Source organism: Malania oleifera, chromosome 9, assembly GCF_029873635.1.
Source record: "Malania oleifera isolate guangnan ecotype guangnan chromosome 9, ASM2987363v1, whole genome shotgun sequence".
NCBI lineage: Eukaryota > Viridiplantae > Streptophyta > Magnoliopsida > Santalales > Ximeniaceae > Malania > Malania oleifera.
In genome coordinates, this window is record NC_080425.1 from 15091180 (window position 1) to 15105580 (window position 14401).

General features: G+C 36.7%; 1 protein-coding gene across 1 annotated transcript in view; it reads right to left on the bottom strand.

Moving 5' to 3' along the window:
* LOC131164314 (26S proteasome non-ATPase regulatory subunit 13 homolog B) overlaps window positions 1-14401 on the bottom strand; it is a 47432-nt gene that overhangs the window by 3864 nt on the left and 29167 nt on the right. Inside the window, exons 4-5 of the mRNA XM_058121419.1 lie at window positions 5327-5523; window positions 5071-5170 (exon numbers count right to left, since the gene is read on the bottom strand). Coding sequence (XP_057977402.1) covers window positions 5071-5170; window positions 5327-5523 — 297 coding nt within the window. The remainder of the gene's footprint in view (window positions 1-5070; window positions 5171-5326; window positions 5524-14401) is intronic.

The following is a 14401-nucleotide window of genomic DNA, read 5'->3' on the forward strand; positions in this document are numbered from 1 at the left end:
TCTAAAGTTTAATCAGTTATTGGGAGTGTGTGGGCCTTGGAAATGTGAATATGATTATTATTCTGGGATTGAGCTGATTCGTGTTAGGATCCTCACGGGCATATTCTCAGTAAGCAGGTAAGGGGAATAGATTATGTCAAACGTTTTTTTTTTTTTACAAAGTTAACTGCCTAAATTATAGTATGTGAATTTAAAAATGATTGTCTAAGTTTTCCTGGGTATACAGACATATGAAATTGGAGTTTTGGAATGATATACATTTTGTGCAAGTTGGGTTGGGTTGAGTAAAACCCTAGAGATAATGATATCAATATTTTCAGCAGTATATTAAAATATAGATTATCAGAGAAAATGTGTGGCATGAGTTGAATATTATGCATAAATAACTTTATCAGATTATGGAAAAGTACATATATAGACAGAGATATGATTTTCTTTACAATACCAAAGTATGACAATGTTTTTTATAAAACTACAGTGTAACCGAATTTATACAGAGTTTTATACAGATTTTATATAAAGATATAGTGTTCAATATAGAACTATAGTGTTCCTTAAGGAACTACAGTACAGATAATTATATAGAGATACAGCGTTCCCTAAGTGGAACTACAGCGTTCCTTAAGTGGAACTACAACGTTCCCTGAGTGGAACTACAGTACAGATTTTATAGAATTACAATGTTCCCTAAGTGGATCTACAGTATAGTAATTTTATACAGAGTTACAGTGATTTTTTATAGATATATATAGTATGACAGTTTTTAACAGAAATGTGTTTATGATATCATGTTATATATTATTTTAGAAATCGCATTATATGATTTAAGAACCCTAATGAACCATAGTTAGGCACGGTACCGTAGCCCCATAGTTGCCAGTGCAGCCACACTTCTTTGATAGGGTGTTGGTGGCATAGTCGATTCTGCCATTGAAGTGTAGAGTTACCCCCTGGAGTCCAGACCAGGATTGGGTAGGCGAATCGTACTCATAGTTACAGATACAGTTACAGATACAGACATAGTTGATCTAATCTGGTTAGGCCAACCATGGCTAGGTACAGCCTTTGGGCCGCACAACCCGGATCATGCGGGGTTAATTCATGACGTTATAGTATTATCCATCCAAGGCAGTTCTTCTATACATATATGCGCATTTACTTATGCAAAGATACTATTTTATTATACAGAGTATAAACAGTGATGCATAGTTTAAACAGATCATGATTTGAGATACTTATTTTATACAAAGCATGATTTGAGATACTAGATTATACAGAGTATGCTTTGAGATACTTATTTTACTTATAGCATGATTTGATAGAAAGATATTTAAACTGAAAAGTATTTTTATGGGTACGCATATAGTTCTATATATAAGTTCACAGAGTAAGAAAAAGATAGACTATGAAAGTGTATTTGAAACATTAAAACTCATGTTGTCACACACTGATAATAATCTATTATGTCTTACTGAGAGGTGTCTCACTCTTTATAATTTCATCATTTCGCGAAACCCAGGTAGACAGGCTTAGAGTTCTACAGAGCAGAGACTAAGAGTACTACTCAAGGTAAGTAATAGTGAGACACCGTATTGCATAGGAAAGTATGTGTATTGACTTTGAGATGTATATGGATGGATAGTTCTTGGAGACTTACTTATAAACAGGATGATGGTCAAAACTCTGGTCTTGCTATTGGATGTATATGTATATATAGATGCGCTTCCGCTGAATTGTATGATTGTTTGAGAACTGTTGTACTTGGTGCCACTTTGGGCAACCCAGGTTACTATAGTGCGTTTGTCACAGGGATTATGTATAGAGTTTTACACAAGTTATTAAAGTCTGGTATCAAAACTGTTATGATGGCAGTATTATGATTCTTGTATCAAAGCAAGTTTATTTTACAGAGATATATATATATATATATTATGTATAGAGTTTTACACAAGTTATTACAGTCTGGCATCAAAACTGTTATGATGGCAGTATTATGATTCTTGTATCAGAGCAGGTTTATTTTACAGAGATATGAAAAAAAATGGTAGAAAAATCGGGGCGTGACACAATATATGAACTTATTTTTCTCAACCCAAAAACCTAATAAAAATGCATACTTAATTAAATCTATATCCTAAAAGTTTCAACAATCATAAATTTAAAAAATTTAGTACTTAATAATTGATTAACCAAATATGGCAATATAGTGTCTAAATTTATAAGGCAATAATAATATTAATTTTATTTAACAAATTAAAAATGTCAACTAAAATGTTAATTAACATAAATATTTACACTTTTAATAGAAAAATAGTTTATATATTTAATTAAAATTTTATTTTTATTTTTCTAATTAAAAATAATTAATTTATACTAATTTAAAGTTTTTAGAAATTAATAGTGTGTGATTATATCATATTACAGGGGCATTTTTGTCCAAAAGCCAAAAATAGTGAGAGCAATTTAATCCAAAAAGTAGGATTCCCATGCAATGGGATTCCTGTGAAACTTATCCATGGGGGAGGTAGGAATAGGATGCCCATGTTTCATGGGAATCCTTTCATTACCAATAATGTGTCCCTGCCATGTCAGATTCTCTTGCTCAAAAAAACATGGGAATGAGTTGCCATGGGCGTCACATTCCCAGGAATATTAAAAGATGCCACAAAACAAATTCCCATTAAAAAGCTTCTCTGCTTTTCTGCAAGACTGTCACTGTAATTAGACTATTAGAGTGATCACTCATCATCAGTCATCACTCGTCAAAGTATAAAATTCATAATTCTAAATATTTGACCATAAGAAGAAGATGATGAAGACGAATGGAAGCCGAGAAGAGAATCAGAGAACCAGTAATCAGCAGTCAACATTAAGCACTGCTGTTTGTTGAAATTAGGAGAGAATCAGAGAACATCAGACTCAGTAGTCAGCTCTTTGGTTGTCCAAGGTCAGCCTCTAGAGCAATCTGCATCTGCAAGATTTCAACAAGAAACAAGAACTTTGAAAGCTGATCGAACTCTAGAAGAGCAGAAGTAATCAAAGACTAGAGGAACCCAATAACTCCAAGATGATTGAACAAGAGGAACTCTGCGAGAAGTGGACCCAAGAAGCCCACAGCTGATTGAACAAGAACTATGCAAGCTTATCGAACAAGAACTGAAAAATAAAATATGTCGAGAATTCTCAGCAAGCTGGACTTTTTCCCTTTCGTGCAGTCATCTTCTCAGCAAGCTGCTGCTGTTGTGATATATTCAGAGTGAACTGAACAAATCCAAGAGCGATTTTGCCCTCTAATTGTAAAGGATTTGGGCCAAACGGGCCAATAGAGTGCAACACAAAACTATCAGGCCAAGAAAAATGCATCTTTGGCCTCATTTAAAGCTCGGGAACAAAACAAAAAGGGCAGTCCAGTTGACTAAGTGGAATTAGTAGAATCTTATCGTGATTCTACTTGCCACTCTACAATTCTACTAGAGATCTACCACGTCCTGAGCCTGTACACGATCTGGATCGCAATTTTGATAACCATGCTTGTTACATCATCTACAGCCATCATGTCAAATGAGACCAAATTTCATTGTCTTGACCACCCAGGCAAGGCAATCTCTTTCAACACTGAGCCCAGCAAAGCAAACACCAGTCAAAGCATAGCTAAATCAGTTGGCACAACTTTTTAAAACCAATCAAGAGTGATAAAATGTCAAGATGACCATATTTGAGAGTCACGTCCTTCAATTCCACAATAGTGCAATGACACTTGTTTTTTGGTGAGATGGCTTAACCAAAAATTCCCCCTCTATGCTTTTAACAAGTTCCATAATTCTGCAAACAGCAGCAATCAAGGCTTGACTTTTCAATATACAACACCTAGGCCAAAAATCACTTTTGTCATTCGTACAGATCTATAAGAAGCTCCATATTAAGATAATTAAACTGCCAGCCATGCACAACCACGAGAATTATTTACTGCCCAAATCAGATCCGATAACAAATTGCATTCCACCCAACCCCTTTTGCTCTCTCCTTGAGATATAATAACGAAACTTAACCTAATTCACCCTCAATAGTCTCATAAGTTTCAGAAATCACCTTTTAATCATCTTAACAAGAGATATTTGAAGGTCCCAAAATTGAAAAGCACCGTGTCGTCTCCAAGAAATCAGGGTATTCACTTTGGAGTGCACAATGCTGGTTCATTGCATTAGCATCATAGTGGACCTCAAGCATTGCTCTGCTTTCCATTGCACGCATGGAGGCATGTTACATGGAAGATGGTGGATCTGTCTGGTGTAGGGCACAGGCAGGAGCAAATCCCTGTACGATATCATACATGTCCTAGGATGAGTGGGAGATCCAGGACTGATATAGCAGAGATACACCTGAGAAATCAGGCCACTCATTTGGGATATGATGTGGGAGTTCTTCACATGCACTAATATCAGTGTTATAATGTATAGATTCTTCACTTCTTCCAACCACATCTGCCTAAGTAACAACTCCTCTTTCACAATCATATAATAATTGGAGTTTCCTGTGCTCTTTCCATGATAATGAGAAGGTGAATCACCACAAAGTCATCATGCTGACCACCAATCTAGCATGTGAATTCTTTTTATGTGGGTTGTTTTAGGAAAAATGTCTTAGCTTTAGAAAATAAGCATTTATAGCCACCTAATATGATATCAGCATCAAGGAAAGTGAGGAATTTGGTTAGGAAGGGAGGGAAAGGGAGAAAAATGCATTGCTTCAGAAGAAGCTACCAACCAGAGAATCCTGATGGAAACCCTAATATTTGCCTTCATGACTGCCACCAGTGGAATTTAGTCGCATGCTTACACCTACATGAGTTATATTGTGTAAGATCCATCCTCAGTCCATGTTCTCAGTTTAGTAGCAACATTGACAATCAAACTCAAATATGGAAATTTTAAGTTTTCTACTTCTGTTTTCATGTGCCAGTCAAAGAAAGAGAAGAAAAGGTGGGGAAAAAAAAGTGCTTTTGGTAATTCAGGTGGAAACAAATTCAACCAGTTTGTTCATCATACATATTTCAATGAAAAATCAACTCACAGATAGGCTCTTCATGAGAAGATACTCCACATCCTCTATAGACAGTTTAGTGCGCTCTGCAATGATCTTCAATGGAATGGTTCGATCTTCTGATGGACGGCTGCAAAAATATACAGTGGTTTATTTCAGAGACAATCCTATGGTAACTGGTGCAACAGGTGTGGCATGGGTTGAGTTATGAAAGACTAATAAATGTTTTTAACCTTAATCAAATCATCAGTGAAACAATGTTACAAACATGTACAGCTATACACACCTAAAGATGATTTCCATCAAGCAGAGAATGTTTATTTTTTCCAAGAGCTTCTTCTCATTTTGTACTAATGCTGGCTGAGCACTCAGAGCAGCATTATGCACACGGCATAATTCTTGATAACGAACTAAATCACCAGAATTAAACGCCTGGAGAATATAGTAAAGCCACTCGACCTTCGTCCCAAGAAGAGACTTTATCTGTAGAAGTTGGCAAAAGATATCATCATCCTCACATAGAATGGTGATTCTGAACATAAATTAAAGCAATGAATACAATACGTGTGCAGGAATTTGTCAGTCCATAAAAAAAAGTACCCTATTTTCTGAAAAAGTGCACAACCACAGGAAAAATGTAAACTTGAATACTCAAAATATTTAATAGTCATGCAGTACCACCAAAAAAAAAAAAAAAAAGGATTTCCTGGACAATATGATTCATTAGAACCAGATAAAACCAGTTAGTACACATAATCAAAGTGAAAAGATATGCACGTATGTCTTACTCATGAATTAGGGAAAGTGAAATCTGTCACTTAAAAAAAGTAAAAAAAAGTAATATAGAACCTAAGTTATTGGCTCTGATAAGTAATTGAGGGTTATTCTGGTGTTTTATTCCAAATTAACCACATGAATTGAACAAATAAAGATAAAAATAGAGGAAAAAAAAATGATATTAAATTGTCATAAAATAGTCAAGCATGCTCAAGATTATGTGAAATGCTAATGATTGCTTGATTTAAATGAACACTACCTGACGACTGCTATGGCTCCTTGAGCTTAAGCTGATCTGCTCATCACTAGAAGATAGTATATTACTAAGAATACAAGGGGGAGTCACCCAAGTACAAAAGAAATTCTACAGTTAAAATCCACCCTAAGAAACTATCCAAGGGACCAAGATAATTACTGCAGGAACTGTTGAACCAGAAGTAAAGAGTGGTCAGCTGCATCCATTTTAGCAATTCTAAATCTCTAGCGTTTGTTTCCCTCCAAATGATCCAGAAGCTAGAGGAATAGCATTCCACATGTCCTTGTCTCTTTTCCTGCATCTGGAACCCCTCTAGGCCTGCAGCTCAGATCCTTCCCTGTTTGCCACCACCCAATGAGTTTCCAGTGTAGCATAAACCGGGCTTCACAGCCCTTTCATCCCTCTGCAATCCAGCAGAAGATTATTTACATCTTCACAATCTTTGGATAGGTTACACCTGCTAACTGCATACACACCTCTTTTCATCAAATTGCACAAGGTAATGGTCTTCTCTCATGTACCCTTCCACCTAAAGACCATTAGTGGACATTTCTCCATTTGTTCCTCTCTGAAATGCCTTATAAAGCACAGATCTCACCTTGTTCGGTCACCTAGCTTCACCAAATAGCCACTCACTCACACTTTTATCTGTTGCCAAACTAAAATGCCTTGGAAATTGACTTTTTAGTGGAGCTATATCACTCCAAACATCTAGTGAAAAGAACACCAGAGTATCATCTCCAATTCAAATGATACACCAGTGTAAAACTCCTCCCAACCCTTCCTAATGAATTTTCAATATCCTTCCCCATGAGAAATTGAGAACTACCAGCTCCACATCATCCATCCATCATAACACTAACCATACTTTGCAGTTTGCACCATCCACCATTCTCCACAAGCTAGCCTATTTTCTGAGTATATCTCCAAAGACATTCCCCTACCAATGCCTTATTCATGACCCCCAAGTTAAAACTCCCAAACCTGCCATTATATATGACAAAGTCAACAATACCCATCTAAGCAGACAGCACTTGAAGAGGCATCCTTACCACTTTGCCAAAAACAATTTATTTGGCTTCCAAGCCATCCCCACTATGAACCTAGATAACTTGATAATTATAAAGCAACTAATCCTCCACTCCTAAAAACTCAGTTTCATCCCCCCCCCCCCCCAGCGCAGTGCATGCGCGAAAAGGTCTGTAAAACCATGCTTTTTTAATATTTAATTGTCGGTAAAACTGCAGGAATTCAACAAGAAAAAAGACTGATCGCAGAGGGCAATGATGGCGGTGAATTCTCTTTTTAATAGAAACGAGAAAAAGAAAAAAGGCTGAAAATTAATGACAATACAAATACAAGCTGAAACAAGATCAACACAAAGTAGTCCAAAGCAGAGACATTGAAACATAAAATATGGATATAACTACTCGTAAATAACATATACATCATAATATTTCATACCAAAAAAGTGGTGTTTTTACAAAATGTAGAAAGCAAGCCCAAAACCATGAGTTCTTTGGTACTCCAAAATCAAAATTCTATATAGATACTTATCCAATCATTGTCAATCTGCTAGAACAATTATATCTCCAAAATTAGCCATGTCCTATAATTCCCATTATGAGCTCTTCGTCCACAGCCAATGTGTTAAAAATGCGTTAGGCAAACCACTTCTTCACTTGCACTCCCTCACCATATTAATGTAGAATACTAACTAGAGATAGGACCTCAAATGTTATTACCATGGTTATTAAAATCCCAATCTGGATTGTAGGATTGTATGATTCTATGATCCAGATTCACCCAAACGATCCAAGTTGCAACAAAAATCGGAATCAAGTAGAATCATGGTAGAATCGTAAAAGAATTGGCAGAATCGTAGAATCATACAGATCCCACTCTGCTACCTGGATTGAGATTTTTTTTTTCCTTTTTAGGTGTCAATAATGTGGCCCAATACAAGTTTTTACTCACCCAAAGGCCTCAAAAGGTTTATGTTGGGTCCAAAGTCTTCTAGAACTGGGGCAAAATGGCTCCCAGCCTCCGATCAATGAACAAATTCAGCAGAATCTGCACCTGACTTCCCTGGAGTTTGACACCTCAGTTCAACTCATTCACATTCAGCAACCCAGCACCTGAATTTATCTCCTGTTCGACAACGAGAGAGCCTTCCATCTAGTGACTGGCATTTGATCAGCAGCAGCAGGCAGTCTTGCTGTTTGATCAAGAGTTCTTTGGTGTTCAACAACCAGAGCTCCTGGGGTTCGACAAAAACTCAGCCCTCAGTCCTCAATCATCTTCCTTCTTTGGTGTTTGACAAGAACACATCAGTCCTCTTCAACACAGAGTTCTTGTTTGATCAGCAGCAGCCAAGAAAATAGCCAAGCCAGCAGGCCCAGCAGAGCTGCAGAGGTATGCTTTGAAACAGAATTTTTGCTTCTTGAAAAGACTCAATAGTGAGCATTGTTTTTCTCCTTCTTCTTCTCCTTTTCTTGCTCTTCTTCTTTTTCTTCTTCTTATTTTTGAAATTTTTATTATATTTTTAACTTCTTATACTTACTAAGTTACTAACCAAGTTTTTAGTCTTAAGACTTGTCATAAAGTTCCACATATATAATTTTTTATTTTTTATTTTTTATTTTACATTGAAAGTAAAATCTTATGACTCTCAATTCAATTCTACGATTCGATCCTGCAGAGCCCTCCGACAATCCCACTTAGAATCCCGATTCTAACAACCTTGGTTATAACCTGGAATTTGGATTCAATAACTTGCACAAGTGCTTATCAATCGATCAGTTAAAATTTAAGCTCAAATTAATCATTTTATCCCATTTGATTGATTCTAAATCTTATTCATATTTTATTTGCAATCCATGTGGACACTACTCATTCCCACAAGCCAGTGGATCACAAAGGCATGCAATAGATCAATATAAATAAGGGGGGGGGGGGACCAGGCAGCATTTAGATTGCTCATTAGACACAACATCCCAACCATCTCAGGCAAGCATGAAGATAGGATCCTGTACTTGATTCTTCCAATATGGCATCATCCATTAATGTGCTGAGCTAATAAATAACTACAACAATGCCTTCACGTGTCTCTGAAACTTATTTTCTATAACTCCAAATTTCCTTGAACACGCTCATGTCAAGTTCCACAACCTTGTTGGTGAATCTCAACACCTTATCCCAGGCACAACCCCATCCCTCTAAAAAACGAGAAATGAAGAAATCACATCATTTTGGAGAGAAGAAAAACGATGTAAACAAACAAAAGAATAGAAAACCGGAACTCCACCAACCCAAACATCTTCCTAAAACCTAATACAACTGCCTCTGCCCAATTGAAACTTTGTTAGAGGATGAAAAAAATGGTAAATCTATGAATTGAACCTCCAAAGACTCTCAGAAGAACTACTAAAGCCCATCTTAGCATCCCAACCATTCTTGAATACCATATTTACTCTATTACTTTGTGTCAGATCAAATTCACCAATATGGGAAGCCGCCATGACAATTTCACCAAAAGGCCAATATTTTTAGACACTGCATTACTAGGACCCGAACATCTATCACCCTTCGACCCACACATTGCCTCCCAATAATCATAGAAAAATAAGTATTAGATAAATAATCCCAAACATTCCTCAATTGAACGCCAAACCCCTTCCTCATAAGCAACCTATCCAAGAAATCCCAACCAATGTTACCTAGAACATGGACCGTTCCCAGGGGATTGTGGCACAACACATGCTCATGTGGTATGTTAGGGAATACTTATATATAGATATTTTGGTGAAAAGTATGAGTTGATGGTTATTTTAGTCATTTGGCATTGTTAGTGTGTTAGTGTTATGTTAATAAGTGAGAGTAAGGGTATTATGGTCATTGGATTGTACTTGACATATATTATAAATAGAGGGAGAGACCTATCATTGTGATGAGGTATTCTATTTACCCAATTATTCAAGATAGAATCAAAGCACGATTCTGAGACCCAAACCCTAATTGTTGCAGCCATCATCAAACAAAGCCTAGAATCATAAATCTGCTTCCAGCAATACCATAGCCCTGACAAAAAGCCAGCAGCTTCCGGAAGCCAGAGCAGTCGCCAGAAATTTCCTGGGCATCACTGCTACTTCAGGAACACAAAAAAAGTCACCCACAGACACTGCCATTCTGCACCCCACCTCCCACTGAAATCCCATCTAGTAACATCTCCCACGCACCCTCACCCACTGGTCGAAGGCAGCCAGGGCCTACCCCACGTTCTGGCGCATGAAGCTAATTCCAGGCATGTTTCTGGCCTGAATTCATCCAGAAGTACTTGAATCCCTCCATAAACATATTATAAGTTTTCCATGATGTTTTTTGTCCAAAGACCTAACCTGTTTTAGTTGCTCATGTGCGGCACCTAGGGAATGGTTGTCTGATGCTTCCCAAAGCTATTTGTGTTTATTGAGTTTATTGGGGCCTAAAACATGGTATTTGCCATGTTTTTGATTCGTTCATCATGTGCTTGTGGTTTGCATCAGTTGTCAAAGGTTGTGTGTGTTGGGATGGAGTTGGTCAATACCAAAAACATGTTAGCTGTATATTTCTGATCCGCTGCTCTACCAAGGTGGTATGTGTGTTGGGCTGGAGTCCCCAAATCCCAAAAGTTCATTTCCCTCACCAATCACTTATTCGAGTGAGCAACATACTACAACTGCCTCAAAGGAGTATTCAAGGCTCCTGCAGTATCAGGCATCTAAAAAGCAACTGCCATCACATTGTGTCTTTTGCTTAGAAAAGTAATCATACTGTTTATCTATTATTTGGTATCTCTCCCACTAATCGTTGAGTTATCAACTCTACCTGCTACTAACCAGACAATAGGTGCCCACCAACTTCTTTTCTGCTCTCCAGTATTCTAAAAATCAACCTCAAGTTACTGTTGCTGATGAGTCCATCATTTCTATTAAGGGGATAAGAATGGTAAATCCTACCCCCTCCATCTCTCTATCTTCTATTTTGTATATTCCTAAATCCCCCTTTAATATCATGTTTGTTAGCAAAATTAAGTCACTAAATTGCTTTGAAACCTTCCTTCTTGATTGTGCTATTATTTAGAACCTAAAGATGAGGAGGATGATTAGCTCAGGACACGAGGCTGGTGGACTTCTGAGTCACTCTCCTCTCCTATTTCCTATAGTGCCGTTGCCACCCCACATCAAATCCATTGTTGCCTTGGTCAGCCATCATTAGGCAAGTTAAAACTGCCAGTTCCAACTTTGAATTCTGTGTCTAACCTTAAATAAGAGTCTTGTCTATTAGGAGAGCATCATCGTGTTCCCTTTGCCTCCAAAGTCTATAAAGAGTCATTGGCCCTTTTATGTTAGTCCATTTTAACGTTTGGGGTCCTAGTCTGGTAACATCAAAGTTGGGGTTTCGGTACGTTGTTGCATCTGTTGATGATACTCCAAAATGACTTCATTGTATTTAATGAAACAGCGTTCTAAGTTGTTTAATAGCTTTTTGTGCCTTTTATTCTCAAATAAGGACTCAGTTTGATATGCCATCCCAAATACTCATAGTGATAATGCTATGGAGTGCTTCAATGCTCAATTCACTGCCTATATAACTTACTCTGGCATGATCCATCCGTCATCTTGTGCCCACACTCCACAACAAAATGGAGTTGCACAACGGAAAACAAACACAATCTCAAAGTCGCTCAAATCCTAGTGCATCAAATGAATATCCTGAAATTTTATTTATTTATTTATTTTTTTAGGAGTGTTGTTGTGCTCACAGCTTGCTCTCCCATCAGTAAAACATCATCTTCTATTCTTGGTGGTAAAATCCCATATTCAATAATCTTCCCTAAGGCTCCTTTGTTCTCTCTTCCTCCTTATATATTTGCTTGTGTCCTTCGCCCTCATAAATTAAGTCTAGGAGGGATAAATTGGATCCTCGTGCTATCAAATGTATTTTTCTTGGTTATTGCTAATCTCAAAAAGTATATCAGCATTATAGCCCTACTTTACATCGATTCTTTGTCTTTGTTGATGTCACCTTTTTTTGAGTCTACACCATACTATTATGATACCTTGATTTCTGTTGAACTAGATGAGTCCCTTTGTCTACCTAGCCTTCCCGATCTTAACCCATTTTCTCCGCACAGTCCTCCTACATCTTCATCCAGTTTGATCCTTCTTGTCACTTGAGTCATCCTAATTTGCAAGTGCACACATGGCAACTCAAAGGAGGAGAGCCTCCTCCAACTTCCACTTCTGCGTCTCTAGTTCCTTCATCAGATGATCCTATTTCCAAGTCTTATTGTTGTTCAAAAAGGTAAAATGCACTTGTACCCTATTGACACCCAATTTCTTCTGAGATCAATTTAGCCAGAATTGGGATTACTTGAGACTTAGAAAAGCAATTTAGGGGTTAATTTGAGTTGAAGAACAGTTAATTGAAAACCATCTCTCTCCCTACATTTCATTGTGCTAATCTTGCATTCAGAGTATTATGGAGCCTTAATTTCATGTTTTGAGATTCATTTAATCAAAAATAGGAGCTTATCCTCATTTTAATTCAAAATTGGACAAGAATATGATAAAAAGAGAGCCCAAACACCCTCATTGGACATGAAAGAAAGCTCCTTTTAAGTTGAGGGGCATTTTTGGAATAGGAAAAAGAAGGACAAGAAGTCGTAACCTTGCTCTACTTAAAAGAGCTTAAGGCTCAAAGAAAAGGGAGAAAATTGGAGGCAAAGGAAACACACGTTGAGCACAAAGGATAGTTGCACGCCCAAGCTAGGGAGAGAGAGAGAGAGAGAGAGAGAGAGAAGAGAAAGGGAGAAAAAAGAAGGCAAGTGCTGAAATCGAGAGGCCGACACGCAAAAACGTGGGATTTCTCAAAGACTCGAAGCACCAAGATACAAGGTAGGTATTTTAATCTTGTTTTCTCATTAAAATCCAGCATATTACTCTGTATTGTTTCCAAAGATGACGATATGATACGCACATGGAGGTAAGACCACTTAAAGTTAGGATTTTGACATTGTGTTATTCATAGTTCAAATTTTTATACTAAAAACTTAGATTTTCTCTGCTATAAGGTCTTGGTAAAGTGAAATAAGGGCTATTTAGGTGTTTTAGAGAGGGAATGGTAGAGGAGAGAGCCTGTCGAAGCTTTGCTGGCAAGAAAAAGAGAAAGGAGAGGAGAGTTTGAAAAGTTAGGGTTTTACGTGCATGGCATGTCAACAGGGTTCAAAATAGGTCAAATAGGGTTCCCAGGTTAAAATAGGTAGGAAAAATAGGATGGAGAAGCCCTAGAATACCCATAATCCAATTGTCGAAATGGTTGCTGGCAACAGCTAGCCAATTGTGTTACAGGCCAATTTTTGTGCATTTTTGGGAGATTTTTTTTGTTGGAAAAATTCCTAAGGTCGAAAGGAGTCAAATGGAGGTGACGACGCTCAATTTGAAGTTCAAACGAAGGAGAAAGGAGCTTTTGAAATTTTAGGGTTTCAACAAGTCATTGAAGACGACGCTAGAACCATGTTCCCGGCAATGGCATCCTTCCCACGCGCTACGAGTGCCTCTCCCATTGGACTGGTCGACTAACCCAACCATTTTTTATTTATTCATTTATTTATTTATTTATTTTAATAATATATTTTAATTTTAAAAAAATCATTAAGTATACTATTTAATTGCAAAAAAATATGAAAAAATTGGAGGCAGCCTAAAAAATATTCTATTTTATTTTAAAATATTTTCTTAATTTATTTTATTTATTTATTTTTTATTTTCAATTTTTCTTTAATTGTGCTACTCCTAATTTTAAAATACTATCTTCGAGCTTTTTCGCTTTTTAATTTCTGTTTGATCATTTTAGGAAACCCTTTATAAATATTTAGGCATTTTTATTTTGGTTTTTGTTCATTTTAAATATTTTTTTATTAATTTTCATGGTATTTTTAACCTTTATAAATTAATAAAAATTCATTAAAAATGCATAAATTTCTTGAGAAAATACCAAAAAATTCTAGAAGTTTTTTCATTATGTTTTAGGGCTTTCTAGGTGCTTTGAGTAGGTTTACATCCTAATTTGAATACAACGGTCAAAAAAGTGTCAAATCCCGAACCCTGTTGTCATTTGATGCCTCGTTTTGCATGTTATTATTTATATGTGAATACCAGAATGATGGATTTATGTCAAAATACAGCAAAATCATATTCTTGAATGTTCACTTTGAAGCTTATGTTGATTTAGAATGTATGCATAGTTTCAATGATGTATATGGTTGTTATGCTATGATGCGATTTA